Source organism: Apiospora marii (genome assembly GCF_038362585.1).
Source record: "Apiospora marii strain CBS 49790 chromosome Unknown utg000009l_segment0_segment0, whole genome shotgun sequence".
NCBI classification, from domain to species: domain Eukaryota; kingdom Fungi; phylum Ascomycota; class Sordariomycetes; order Amphisphaeriales; family Apiosporaceae; genus Apiospora; species Apiospora marii.
In genome coordinates this window covers 4,074,474-4,087,615 of record NW_027117381.1, presented here as the reverse complement: position 1 = coordinate 4,087,615, position 13,142 = coordinate 4,074,474, and the positions used below count along the sequence as shown (strand labels likewise).

General features: G+C 54.3%; 6 protein-coding genes across 6 annotated transcripts; 4 read left to right on the top strand and 2 right to left on the bottom strand.

The window, feature by feature from the left end:
- Window positions 1-383: 383 nt before the first annotated feature.
- Window positions 384-1,178, top strand: PG985_012859 (uncharacterized protein; the record flags this gene model as incomplete). Its single annotated transcript, XM_066832625.1, has 1 exon — window positions 384-1,178. The coding sequence occupies one exon, from the start codon at window positions 384-386 to the stop codon at window positions 1,176-1,178; it is 795 nt and encodes a 264-aa protein (XP_066680675.1).
- Window positions 1,179-1,332: 154 nt separating this feature from the next.
- On the bottom strand, window positions 1,333-3,590 carry PG985_012858 (uncharacterized protein; the record flags this gene model as incomplete). Its single annotated transcript, XM_066832624.1, has 2 exons — window positions 1,333-3,132; window positions 3,183-3,590. 2 exons carry the CDS (start codon window positions 3,588-3,590, stop codon window positions 1,333-1,335), a joined length of 2,208 nt encoding a protein of 735 aa, XP_066680674.1.
- A 2,696-nt stretch (window positions 3,591-6,286) lies between these two features.
- On the top strand, window positions 6,287-8,228 carry PG985_012857 (Vegetative incompatibility protein HET-E-1; the record flags this gene model as incomplete). The annotated part of the gene is made up of 4 exons (XM_066832623.1): window positions 6,287-6,709; window positions 6,797-6,901; window positions 6,998-7,196; window positions 7,276-8,228. 4 exons carry the CDS (start codon window positions 6,287-6,289, stop codon window positions 8,226-8,228), a joined length of 1,680 nt encoding a protein of 559 aa, XP_066680673.1.
- Window positions 8,229-8,812: 584 nt separating this feature from the next.
- On the top strand, window positions 8,813-9,160 carry PG985_012856 (uncharacterized protein; the record flags this gene model as incomplete). Its single annotated transcript, XM_066832622.1, has 1 exon — window positions 8,813-9,160. The coding sequence occupies one exon, from the start codon at window positions 8,813-8,815 to the stop codon at window positions 9,158-9,160; it is 348 nt and encodes a 115-aa protein (XP_066680672.1).
- An 832-nt stretch (window positions 9,161-9,992) lies between these two features.
- PG985_012855 (uncharacterized protein) lies at window positions 9,993-10,814 on the top strand (the record flags this gene model as incomplete). The annotated part of the gene is made up of 2 exons (XM_066832621.1): window positions 9,993-10,004; window positions 10,077-10,814. The coding sequence occupies 2 exons, from the start codon at window positions 9,993-9,995 to the stop codon at window positions 10,812-10,814; spliced, it is 750 nt and encodes a 249-aa protein (XP_066680671.1).
- A 121-nt stretch (window positions 10,815-10,935) lies between these two features.
- PG985_012854 (uncharacterized protein) lies at window positions 10,936-12,326 on the bottom strand (the record flags this gene model as incomplete). The annotated part of the gene is made up of 4 exons (XM_066832620.1): window positions 10,936-11,595; window positions 11,662-11,748; window positions 11,817-11,959; window positions 12,050-12,326. The coding sequence occupies 4 exons, from the start codon at window positions 12,324-12,326 to the stop codon at window positions 10,936-10,938; spliced, it is 1,167 nt and encodes a 388-aa protein (XP_066680670.1).
- Window positions 12,327-13,142: the final 816 nt, after the last annotated feature.

The following is a 13,142-nucleotide window of genomic DNA, read 5'->3' as shown; positions in this document are numbered from 1 at the left end:
AGCATACAAGCTTTCTACCTCGAAACCTCCGGTACGCAGGCAGAGAACTGGAAATACAAGCAGTTAGTCATGGTGTATAATCGCATGACCCTCAATCTTCACCCCTGTCTGATCCAGTGAACAACGTGATGCATCTATCAAGCAGTAAAACCCTGGCTCGCCAGTACCTAACGATGGCGATATTCTCCAACCCGGACGGAGCCAACCTAGGATCTCTAAACATCAAATCACCGCTCCCTTGCCCGCCACTCCCCAACATCGTCGCTGAATGGGCGGCGATACTGCTGCTCGTATGCCACCTCACAGGATAGCGAGATGGTCAGAAGACGAATGGGGACGTGGCACTTATGGGCTGGCTGTAACGGACGCCAAGGCGGCATTCCATGGGAGGTCGGATCAGCGCGCTGCGACTCTCGCTCCTGGGCCAGCTGGCATACTTCATTGCACTTATCGGCGTTGCGACTGTTCTCTGCCTCTTCAATTGTTTCGGATCGGCAGCAATCATCGTCTGCACTTCCGCATCCGAGCTCGTGGCGATGCGCGGACCGATACGCCGTCCGTCTAGCTATCTCAAAAGCATTGAGGCACACGATGCATGCATGCTGACTGCACCACATGAGAACGCGACCGAGTGGCATCCGTATATTGGCGATAGGGGCATAGTCGACACGCCGCTCAACAAGCCCATGTTCGTGGTGCCTGAGGGGAGATCAGCTCACCTCGCGGCCAGGTGGATCTGGTCCGCCAACCTGCTACAGCTCGCGGTCATGCTCTTCGTAGCCGCGCAGGAAGGCTGGGATGGGGCGATAATGCTGGCTCTCCTCGCCATCCATTGGGCCCTTCGGTGGTCCTGGTCTGGCCGCGATCTCGCCCGCGACTGGCTGGCACGAGAGGGCGTTGACGCCGAAGTGCAAAGCTTTGAGTTCGGTGGGCGGTATGCCATGATGGGCGCCACCCAGCTGCTTGGCGGAAGCACGGCCTCGAGCTGGATGGATAACATCTTGGTCCCGCATCCTCGACGGGAGGCCTGGTTAAAGCTCCTCATGGGAGAGGAGGTGACGGAAAGCCTCAGCAGTCACGATACCAGTTGGATTGATTACATGTCCGAGGCATCTTTCGCGTCTGCGGAAGTGCTGAAAGGCGCTTTCGGTGTGGGGAAATGCCCGGCATCGGTATAATCGATTACATGGATCTTGTAACGGCTAAGCAGAAGCTGACGATCGGCCCGTGAATGAGTCTTAGAATTCGCAATTAAAAAACCAGGAATTTTGAAAGAACTTCAAATAATAGAAGGAAGGATGTAGTTAGATTCCGGCTACGATTAAACAATAGCTAAAGTTGGCCTCGCTTTCCCGTGATGCCCCCGGTATCTTCTTCGCGCCCAACACCCATGCACAGCTCGTCGCCGTCTCCGTTTCGCAAAGCGCCGTACCGTATCCTCTCCTTCGCCATGCTCTTGGACAGGTCCACCGCCGTGAGTTGGCCGGACCCTTCTGCCAAATCCATGTGTCTCGAGTCTCGGAACACGGTGGACACGTAACCCAATATCTCCGGGCCACGAGCCCAGTGGGCGATGATGACGCTCAGGACACCCGCCGCCAGCATGACGACACAGGAAGCGAGACACAGAGCCGCCCAAGCATCCGAAATGCCGAATCGGAGCACGCTCTTATTGTATTGGGCGGGGGCTGTGATGTTGGGGTCACCTACCAATCCACCATCGGTCCCTCTCATGATATTTAGAGTCATCTGGGTAAGCTGATAGTATGTGTTTAAGAGTTGGCCGAGGCGGACTTCCAGGTCCCTATTGGTCACATTTTTTAAAAACGCAATTGGTAAATTGTCGTCGGCCATGGCCATGAGACTGGGATCGGCTAGGTAGTAGAGGGAGGGCTCCGACTGATAAGAAATGTCACCGCCGGTGGTTATGGGCAGCTCCTGGGACACCCAGCGAAATATTGTGGGGAAAGACAGCGGCGTAATGGCCTTGGGGGCATGAGGCTGACGTGAAGGTCGTTGAGCTGTCACGGCACAACTGTGCTGGCTGTTTGGCTTCCGAGTGCAGTTCACACGTGACTCTACGTATGCCTGGCTGACACTACAATGGCCGTTGAAATACATTGGATGTTGCACCTGGTTAGATAGACATCTGGCTCGGAAGAAGAGCCCTGCAGGCTCCGCTCTGATGTCCCCCCGATTTGCAAAGAGGTTGGGTCGATGAAGGTCGGCATCGTGCGGGTTCTTGGGTGAAGGGTAGAACTCGGCATAATGGGTCTTGTTGCCTCCAAACCACAGCGGGTCCACGAAGCGATTAAGCCCTAGGCTCCACGTCGCTGGACCGCTAGTGTCCTGTCTGGGAAAGGGAATGCCATGCCAAGTGCCATTTGGAAGCTGGTAGACGCGATGATTAAAGCCACTACCGTAAGAGGCATAATCGAGAGACGCATTCACAAGCATGTCACTCCTCATATTGCCTGCCCCAGGCATTATATGCTTGTTCTTGATCAATTCGCACTGCAGTTGAATGTAGGTTGACTCAAGGGGGAAGGAAGCGTTGTGATCGGGACTGATATGACCGAGAGGTACGCCAGCTAACGAGGAATACCCGTCACTGTTAAGATTCCGAGTAACATCTTTCCAGTCGTCGTCCGCAGAATCCAAATATGGGATCTTGACATTTCCCCACAGGTCCATGGTACTCAGCTTGGAGGACTCGGGCGTCGAAACAAGTGTCGTGTACAGTCTTGCAACGGCACCAAGGTTCGCCTTCAAGGTCTGATGCTCTTCCACGCCTAATTCAAAGCTAGACCATTTGACCAGATGGCTCTTTGCGCTATTGTCAAAGTAGGTTGTATTCGAATCGCTCCATTCAAGGTCAGATTTTAGGTGCGATAATTGCAGAAGAGACTGGGTTCCCAGAGGCGAAAGAGCCCAGATAGCCAAAAGTGCTAGGGTCAGTAAGTTCCAAATTTGGAACTGGAACAGTGTGGTAATAGTGCCGCCAACTGTCTGGCTGCCCATCAGCTGCTCTAGTGAGCCTACGCTGGCACCATGCTCTAATCTCCAACGTGTTGCCTCAGACATGAGACGGCCAACCACCGTAGCATATATAATTGGCAATGCTGTTGCCATCTAGATGGAGTCAATATAACCTATGGTACGGTGCAGTGGAAGTCGCTTACCACTTTGATGGCGTTGTTCCAGGACGTATATGACTCTTCGCTGACTTGAGAATCTTTCAAAGACCACAAGATGGCCACAAAGACAAGCAGGGCGACAGGCAATATAATTACGACACAGTCGGTGAGTAGTGTGGCCAGTTTGATGTCGCGTTTCGAGCGTTGAACGTGCGATAGAGATGCTTCTTCTGCAGCCACAGGCTTATATTCACCGGATCTTCCACCAGTCGAATCGGAGTACAAGACCTGCGAGTCTTGGGACGCAATGTGACCATTGATAAAAGGGCGGCTTTCTCGTGATGGGCGTGGCATCGTCTCTGATTCCGCCGAAGCCACCGCCGTCGATGTTGGAGACGGCGAGCGGCATGGTGGCCTTGGTCTTTCGGAAGGTGGATGTGGAGTTTCTTGCATCTCGAAATAACAGACGAGACACAAGGCAGTCCTGGGCTGGTTCTACAATCAAAGTGAGTGAGAAAAGGGGCGATGGGGGGAGAACATGCCTTGTACCCGCGATCGCTTGACTGTGCTGAGCGTTGGTAAGCTGGAGGAAAGTAGTCATTTATACCTAGCTATCCCACAGGTTTTGCCCACGAAAAAAGAAAGCATTGGGCTACAAGGCTGCTGACAGCCAGCCACCACCAATATGGCGGTGTCTGAATCCAGATGCAGAAGATCTGACACCTGCATCTATTAATATTAGGCCCCTCGCCCCAACGGGGCGTATAGCACTGCCACATATTAAGTAGATAGCCGATAAGCCTTCGGTTTGATTGGGCTTTCAAATGCATGCTTTTTACTCTAGTATAGGCTTTCTCACGTACCAGCTTCTGACGAACGTGCTACCTTGTTCCACCATGAACATAGCCGCCAGCAGCAACAGAGTGCACAGAAGCGACTTACGACTGACGAAGCCACGCAGATGGAGATCCACAGGCGAATCGCCGAGCCATAGGACTTTTTTGGCGAAGAGCCCGACCTCGTCCGCCTGTAAAAACTTCCGACTGCGCAAGACAAGGCCATCCTGCGGTTCCGGACCAGGAGTGAAGAGGGAAGACGATGAATGAGGGCAGCACAGCACGGTGTGCCTCCACTCTGCGGCCGATATTAGGTGGAGCCACCGCCATGAGCAATATCTTCGGAGACATCGACGCCAAGATCCCCCATCCGGACAGCTTGAGGACATGCGCGGCGGCGACATTACCAATGCCGATTCCCACAGGGCTCAGCAGCCAAGCCCAGGTACACCAGTGGCGCGTCTCATAACTCGGAGCTAAGAACAGCACAGAAGAGGGGCGGGGTATCAACGGCTTGGAATGAGAGTCTTAACATATCGAATCATTTTGGCAGCCTTAGTTAGAATCTGACACTTGCCAAGTCCATCAACTTACAATATTGAATTAAGTATATAATAAAAGAAACATGTCTAGGGGTTGTACTGTACGCCCCGCTTGCCGCAAAACGTGGCCGGCGTTGAGCTAAGAGCAGTACTAATAAGAGGGACCATAGTGGGCAGCGGGCTGGGCCTCCCGAATGACCCCTCAATCCCTTCAAAACCCTGGACACTGAACCCACCTGTGCTTGGAGGCAACCCCGACCTATGAAGTTCGTCCAAATTCTTTGGCACCGTAATTCTGACTTCACAGCAGGCAGTCAAGCAGTATTGTAGGCCATAGGCCCCCTTGCACAGCCAAGCCGTAATTCCTCAACCCGCAACTTTTAAAGACTATCCTATCGCATGGGTCGGTACGCAACTCACCACCTTGGACTCTTGGGGGATGAGCCCGCCTTAGAGACAGCTCTGACTTATGAAGTTCGTCAGAATCTTCGACTTCTATAGTTTTGAAATTTGGACAGCATCGACGCCTCCAGCGATGCCAGTAAGTGTTTGGGGAGGCCCGTTACTAGCCTGTACACAGCTAAGTCGTGGTTCATCAGCCTGCGGCTTGCGAAGACTATCGCCTGGGCATCGTACGCAATTAGCGGCAGAGATTGAATACCGTGGAGAGATTTCCGATCTATGGAGTTCGTTTGAATTCTTCAATCATGTGGATTTCGACGATTCAAGTTTCATTTAGATGTATGCAGTGTCAACTTCCATGAGCCTTTCTCAGGCGAGCTCTAGGTAAGTCATTTGCCTGAAGTGCTACAAACCTTCCCAATTACTTATCTTTGAGAGGACTACCGTATGTGGGCGGTACCATGTAACCGGCTTGCGGTTTTGGTGGCTGATGTGGGCATGCCGGCTGACCACCATCTTAGATGCAATCGTAGTATTCTGACCTATGGCATCTGTCCTAATGTTTTCTTTCCGCAATTTCTTGATTTTGCAGTTTTCGTCCTGTAGCCTGCTAAGCCGTAACCTATCTCTGCCGATGAGCACCACAGGTGTGAAGGACTAAGGAGTCCAGCTGCAGGCAGCGAGCGCTGTGACGCCGCGGGGCCATTAACAACGGCAAAGGAACGAATACCATTCACAGTGAAGGGAGCCAGCCACTCACTGGCTTTTGTGGTTGAGTCTTACAACCAAGAGGCTGCGCCCACCTTAGAGGCGCGCCGATCTGTGAAGTTGAAGCAGATCCTTCGGCTCCGTGTTTTACACAAAATCTTTGGGCGGGACAGGTATCAATTTTTAATTCGTGATTTTGGTATCCCTGCAGCTTGGATGTGGCTCTGTAGGTAATTCTCGATTCAGGCACCCCGCAGAGCTCGCCACAGGGTTGGTCTATGGCTAGGCCGTATATGCCACGCATCGCTCAGCTAGACCTGCCGGGTGAACAGCAACGCGTTATTCTGAACTATGAAATCCCCTCGAACTTTTCGACCTTTTTATTTTCGCAATTGTCAAGTGCGTGATCCCATGCTCTGCTGGGCCGTAATTTAAGTTCGCAGTGCGACTTGCAGTAGCGGGCCTTGGCTTTTACGATTTTCTGGCGGTTTCTAAGCCAAGTGGTTTCCCCATTGCTGAACTGCAGAAAATGGATAGGGTATGTAAAACCACAATGAGGTCGTACCAATTGAAAGGGTGAAGAAGTCCCACGACTATCTTTCAGACACTCGGGGTCTTCGTGGTCTTAACGAATGGCCGGTGCCTGCCGCTTTCTGGCAACATGCGGCTCCTCAAAACCGACCAATACAAGTTGGTTGAAGTCAACGACTTGCCTACTCCTATTCCAGAGTACGCCATCCTTTCTCACACTTGGATATCGCCCAAAGACGAGATCACATACCAGGACTTCAAGCAGAGGAAAGGCGACATAGAAAATGACATCTTCAAGCAAAAGGGGTGGGCCAAGCTGCGAGAATATTGTGACCGCGCCGCCAGAGATGGCTGGGAATGGGCGTGGATGGACACGTGCTGCATCGACAAGACAAATCCCGCCGATACGCAAGAGGCCATCAATGCCATGTTCCGCTGGTACCAGAGCGCCGGCATCTGTTACGCCTACCTCGACGACGTGGACGCCAACGAGGCCCTCGGCCGCCCCGTCCCCGTGGGCTGCGACCTGGACGACGTCGCGGGCCGCGACAACGTCGCCGACCCCGCGAGCTCGTCCCACCTGGAACTCGCGTCTGATCTAATCCAGGCCAAGTGGTTCACTCGTGGTTGAACGCTTCAGGAGCTGCTGGCGCCCCCGTACCTGGTCTTCGTCGACCGCACATGGCGCCGTATAGGCACGCGCGAGAGTTGGTACGACGAGATCCGCGAGGCCAGCAAGATCGAGGCACGCCACTTGACTAACTTCAACCCGACTGACTTCACTTCCTGCTCTATCGCCATGTGATTCTCCTGGGCGTCCCGCCGCCTGACGACTGTCGAGGAGGACGAGACCTACTCGCTCCTCGGGCTCTTCGGGATCAGCTTGCCGCTGATCTACGGCGAGGGGCGGTGGCGGGCGTTCAACCGACTGCAGCGGGAGCTCATTACGGTCTACAACGACGACTCCATCTTCGCGTGGAAGTTCGAGTCGCAGTCGTCGAGTAACGGGCACGAGATGACTGGGTCGCAGAAGCAGAAAGGTACGGACTTGACTTCTCCCTAAGCGACGATTAAAGAAACACTCCCCGGGATGTAACAATCTACTAACACCATTCACAGCGGCTAATGAGCATGGCCGCGGCATTCTCGCGCCCTCGATCAGAGAATACTGGGACGCGGCCAGCATAGAAGCCTTTAGCTTCGACAACAGCTTCTCTATGACAAACAAAGGCCTGGAGATTGACGCCCAGCGCTGGCGGCGCACGGACAACACGAACCGGTGCCTGATCCGCCTCAACTGCGGCCTCGGCGCCTTCCAGCACCTCGCCATCCCGCTACTCGAGCACGTGGACGGTACTTACGGCCGCATCAACCTGGACGAGCTCTACGACATGACCATGATTCGGTCCCAGGAGTGGAAAGAGGTGCCTAGCAAAGAGCCGGCAGTGATCCGCGCCAGCAATTACTCGAGCATCGTCACGTCCTCGTCGGTCTTCACCCTGGACTACCCCAGAGAGATTGAGGTCGGCAATAAATACTTTGTCGACTTTCACGCGTCACACCCGCGACTGAAATCCTTGTACGGGAGCTTTTCTAGGCCACGCCTAACGTCGAATGAGCTCATGGTCGAGCCCAACCGGCTGGTCTTCATCAACATGGAATTGCGCAGCGGAGCATCCAGGTTCCAGCTGGATGTCATAATCAACCTGGACGAAAGAAGCTTCCCGTGCGCTGGGGTCCTGGCACTAGGACAGGGGACAAGGAAACGGCTGGGCAATCCACTGGACGAAACGGTCTCAGGCATTTACGTGGGGATAGCAGAGGAGCTCCATTACCAGGTGGCGACCGTCCCAGCGTATCCGGCGATTACCGTCGATGAGGACGGAGGTGCCGTTGTCAGTGTCGTTCTCCTACCTCGGCCCCGGAAGCAAAGACAGGTGCAGGGAGGGGCAAGCGAAGCGAACTCCGCCACGTCGAGAGAGTACGTTCTCAAGATCAGGGTACAGCAGGATGGTGATCACGATCGGCCAACCGCTGAACCATTCCTGAAGAGGAGAAGGACAGAATACTGATGGCTATGCTCAAGATACGAGGCAAGATCAGGAATGGTATACCCACACTCTCAGCCTGCTTCCAGATTGTCGCACGATGTAGGCTGTAAAGTATTGCAGCCCCCAACCGTCTGTATGATGTTACATCCATATCGCCTGGACTTGATTGGCATTGCCAGCACTTTGCACATCAAAAGCATATCACAGCCCTCAAAAGAGACCCCAAGCCCATCTTGAGCGTCACTGCATCCGGCCGTAATACCCCAGAAGTCGTCAAAGACTACCCAACTGAACCAATCGGACTCGTCAAACGCTCATTGTTTGCTACAGTTCGAAACGGGGGAGGCTACACACCAGGCGAGCCTCGCTCAGCCCACCGTGGGGCTCGGTCCCGTTGCCTGTGCGGCATCGCGCCAAAGACGCCACAAGGCTGTCGGAGTGTCGCGAATAATCGAATATAAAGATTGAGTACCGTCCCAGGTGTTTCTGGCAACTTCCTCCACGACCAGAATCACCCAGAACCCCATATCCTATCATCGGTGTTAGCATTTCAGACCCTCGATACTCCACAAGCCTTCTCTCAGCATCCGTACCTACCAAGCAAGATGCGTTTCCAGACCCCTCTCCTCGTTATTGCCAGCCTGCTCTCCGTGGCCTCGGCTTGGCCATCCCCAGACTCCCACAATCTTGCCCGCGAGGTCAGCGTCAGCACTGTTACTGACCACGACTACGGGCAAAACAAGCGCAACAAGCCCGCAGCCCGTGAGGTCGGGTTCGAGCCCGTCGGCAAAGGAGGAGAACCCGTCTCCCGCCCTAACCCCATGCCGCCGCCGGCCCACGCGGACCAGGGCGCGGGTAAGAACACTGAGGACGGCGAGCGGCCTCACGGAGGCGGTCACTCTCACGAGACTCATACCGCGGCGGGGCCTCCCCATCCGGCTCCCACGATGTAGGGTACAAACTTCAAGGCTCCGAAGGCCAGTCGGTAGCAAGGTTGCCATCCGGCGTAGGTCGGATATATCGTTGGGACATGGTCCTTCCGACTGAGACTTGGGGTTGGGTTGAGAGATAGGCATGCTGGTTCATAGCTGGATTCTTTACCCAGAGGACATCTCTAGAATATGTCAAGACATCATACCAAGTAGGCACTCATTATACGAAATGGTATGCATTATCTAAAGGGCCTGCCACGAACCCTATTCTTTGTTAAAGTTGCCCTCCGTTGTAATATGTTGTCGCCTGAGCTTGATTGACTTGTGGGTGAGGGATCAGCGCCATACGCTTTTTGGAGGCTTGGATTGGTGGCTCAATTGATACTGGGGTTCTCAATGATCAAATGCGCGAACTTGGGAAGCCACTGGCAAGCGGCCACTGGAAGGAACCGTACGAAATACACCTGTACTTTGCTTATTAGTCCACTTTCTGCCGGGTACGACAGTGAAGTAAACGGGCTGGATAAGTGGCCGTTCAATTGAAATAGTAACCTTCCGCCATGGTAGACTTGATCGCTTTGTTCCTGCAGGGGCTAGCTGGGTCACCACGTCGTAGTCGTGAAGACGTCAAGTAAAAGGGGCTTTTGGAATGCAGAGGACATGTTTTTTAAATGGGGCCCGCCACGATTTCCCCGGAGTGGGGGTCCAGGCCTAGCACCTAGAGCGTTACGTAGAGTCGGTCCAATATGAAGTACTAACTTCTTCCAACACAGAGTGCAAACAAATTCCATAATGCAATGGTCCAAACTACATACATATCTGACAACTGACTTGCAAAAAGTTACCTAACCAAATGCCCAGGAAGGTTTGTTTCCACAGAGTAACGATTGGCATTTTTGGCGACAGCAGAATAACTGATAAGACGATGAGGTCATAGGTCAGAGTGCCCGCGGACCGCGAGGCCAATCGCCAGAGCCAGCAACAGGCGCGCCAGCGTCAGCGCGAGTATGTCGCCAGCCTGGAGAGGCGACTGGCAGAGCATGAGAGCCGGGGAGTCCAGGCCACCATTGAGGTCCAGCGAGCTGCTCGCGCCGTCGCGGCAACGAATGAGAAGCTCCTTGCGTTGCTGAAGATCCACGGCGTGCAGGATACCGAGATCGACGCTTTTCTCCGGGAGCCAGCCACCATGGGCGAGGAGAAAGCGGTCTCGAGAGCATCGTGCGGTGTCTCTCATCCCGCGGGGCATGGCAGGTCTGGCTCGCTGCAGCCGGTGGTCTCGGCAGTTGAAGTGCCGACTGGCCAACGGGAAACGGAAACGCACCCCGTGCCCGCTCCACAATATAAAGAGATGTCTTCGGTAAATTCTCCGCGAGTCGCAGTTCAATCATCTCACGGGCCTCTTGGCGGTTGTGGCAGACCGCCGCCAGGAGAGACTGGAGGCTGCGGACAGAACGCCGATGCTTGCCATGCTAGTCCGCGTAATGAGCTGTCACTGGGCGAGTCACAGAAGCTTCCCGGGCAGGAGACGTCTTGCGACACGGCGGCCACTATCATCTCGGAGCTACACGGACTCGACGATGTGTCCAAGGCTCGATCGTTTCTTGGATGCACAACTCGCGGCCCTTGTTCCGTGAGAAACCTGCGTTTATTTGAGCTTATGGACAAGCGGGACTGAGTAATTCTGGTTGGAGTTTGATTGAGTTCTGGTCTACACTATGTGGACTGCCGAAGCATTCTGAACTTTCCCCAAGACGCGCTCTCCAATTGAAAGACGGTATCTGAATCTGCTACAACATTTACTTCCACTTATATCGCTCTCCTACCAGCCTCACAACATAGACGAGGCCCAACAGCACCGGCACCTCGATAAGCGGGCCGACGGTCGCCGCCAGCGCCTGGTCGCTGTCGGGACCGAACGTGGCGACGGCGACGGCGATGGCGAGCTCGAAGTTGTTGCTGGCCGCGGTGAAGCTCTGGGTGGCGGCGAGGGCGTAGCCGAACCCGAGCCGGTGGGCGACCCAGAGCGTGAACGTGAAGATGACGACAAAGTACACGACGAGGGGCGCCGCGACCCGGACGACGGAGACGACCTGGTGCACGACCTGGTGGCCCTGCGACGCGAACAGGACCAGGATGGTGTACAGCAGCCCGATCAGGGACCAAGGGGCCGCGTACCGCAGGAAGACGCGCTCGTACCAGGCCGGGCCGGCGAGCGATCGTAAGGCGAAGCGGCTCAGCACCGCGGCGCCGAGGGGGATGCCCAGGAAGGCGGCGACGCTCGTGGCGACGACGGAGTACGAGACGTCGTTGAGGCCGCTGGTGGTGTCGTGGCTGATGACGCGGATGAAGAGCACGGCTAGGGGCGCGAAGAGGACCATTTGCAGGATCGAGTTGACGGCGACGAGGATGGCGCAGTACTCGTTGTTGCCGCCGGCCAGGCCGGTCCAGATCAAGACCTATTTGCAGGCTTCGTATTAGCGAGACGCCCGCATATGTAGGGTTGGAGTCAACGTAAAACATACCATGGCAATACACCGACCCAGTCCCACGAGGATCAGACCCGCGCGAAGCTCGCTCTTGTCGGGAAGGAACGCCCAAGCCAGTCCGAGCTGCCATCACGATCATTAGCGCCATTGATCCGATGCAATACACAAGAGGGTTGGTCCAAATATCTCACCATCAGAAAGGGGGCGACGATCCAATTCATGAAGACGCTGAAGGCGATCTGTTTCCAGATGCCTCGGTGCGACATGATCTCGTGTAGCGACTCGTAGCGGACTTTGCAGAGAATAGGGTACATCATGACAAGCAGGCCCACAGCTAAGATATGTCAAATTTCCATCAACATTAGCAACTGAATGTTTAGTGCGAATCCCTCATCTCCTCGCATTTATATCAGTCAGCACATACCTATAGGTACAGAGACACCGACGAATTTGCCCCTTTCTAGCGCAGGGCCGGTCTGGGGGACGAAGTTGCCGAGGAGAACGCCCACGACCATGGCGAGGAAGATCCAGACTGCGAGAAATCGATCAAGTAGGCCGAGGGCTTTAAAGGCTGACACCTTCCGGACATCGTGGTGCTCGGGGGCCGTTGTCGAGTCGACCTGGTTTTCCACGGCGCCGGGCGAAGCGTTGTGCTTCTCATTGCGAGTGGTGTCGGGATGATGCGGCTCTGGAGGTGTCATGGTAACTCTATTAAAATGTCACCCTTATCACACACATATCTTCCCTTGATCCAAAGACAGTCCTGTGTCATATATAAGAGGCAGTCGGGCCCGACGCGCGAGCTGTAGTGGAGGGAAATGGCTGGGCCGGGGTCCATGTAAGTCGGTAGGTTCTGCTATGGCGGACCAATCAGAATCGGGGCATGACAGTTCCCTCGCCTTCTAGATTTTCTAGGAGATCAACATCAATTCACAACACATCAGGCGTGCAAACCTCATTGTATGTAGGCGTTTTTATTAAATGCCAAAAATACAATACTGCTTTCTCTCTTGAATATTTTAGTTGGCCATTCCCTCTCTAGAATCAACCGGCGAAGTTGGCGATTCGAATATGTGTACATATTTGGTAGCTCTGTCCTTGAGTGACTGGCATGTGCTAGTACTGTTTGAACTTGACCACATCCCTTTGCCTCACAACGCACTGAACTGGCAGTTCCTGTTTTCCTCAAATCTAATTGAGTTATTGAAAAGAGCCATGTACATGCCTGCTTGCTCCTTAGGTGCCATTAATACGGTCATGCTTCAAGTTGTGCTTGAGAGGTTGCTCAACCAGGAGGCAAGATGAGCCTTGATTGTTACTCTGTTTGGTTTGCAGCGCATTGTTGCAGGTGCTTGCATTCCACCTGGTTGCTGCAGACAAGCCTTTTTCTAAACCCCGAAATCCAGCTGCAGCTCTGCCGCGACCCGACGCGCTTCAAGAACCCACTAAAATGTTAGCGGGCTTAGGTAACCTTTGCCGCGCCTGGGCCCCAGCACCAAAAACGTCACAGCACCTGC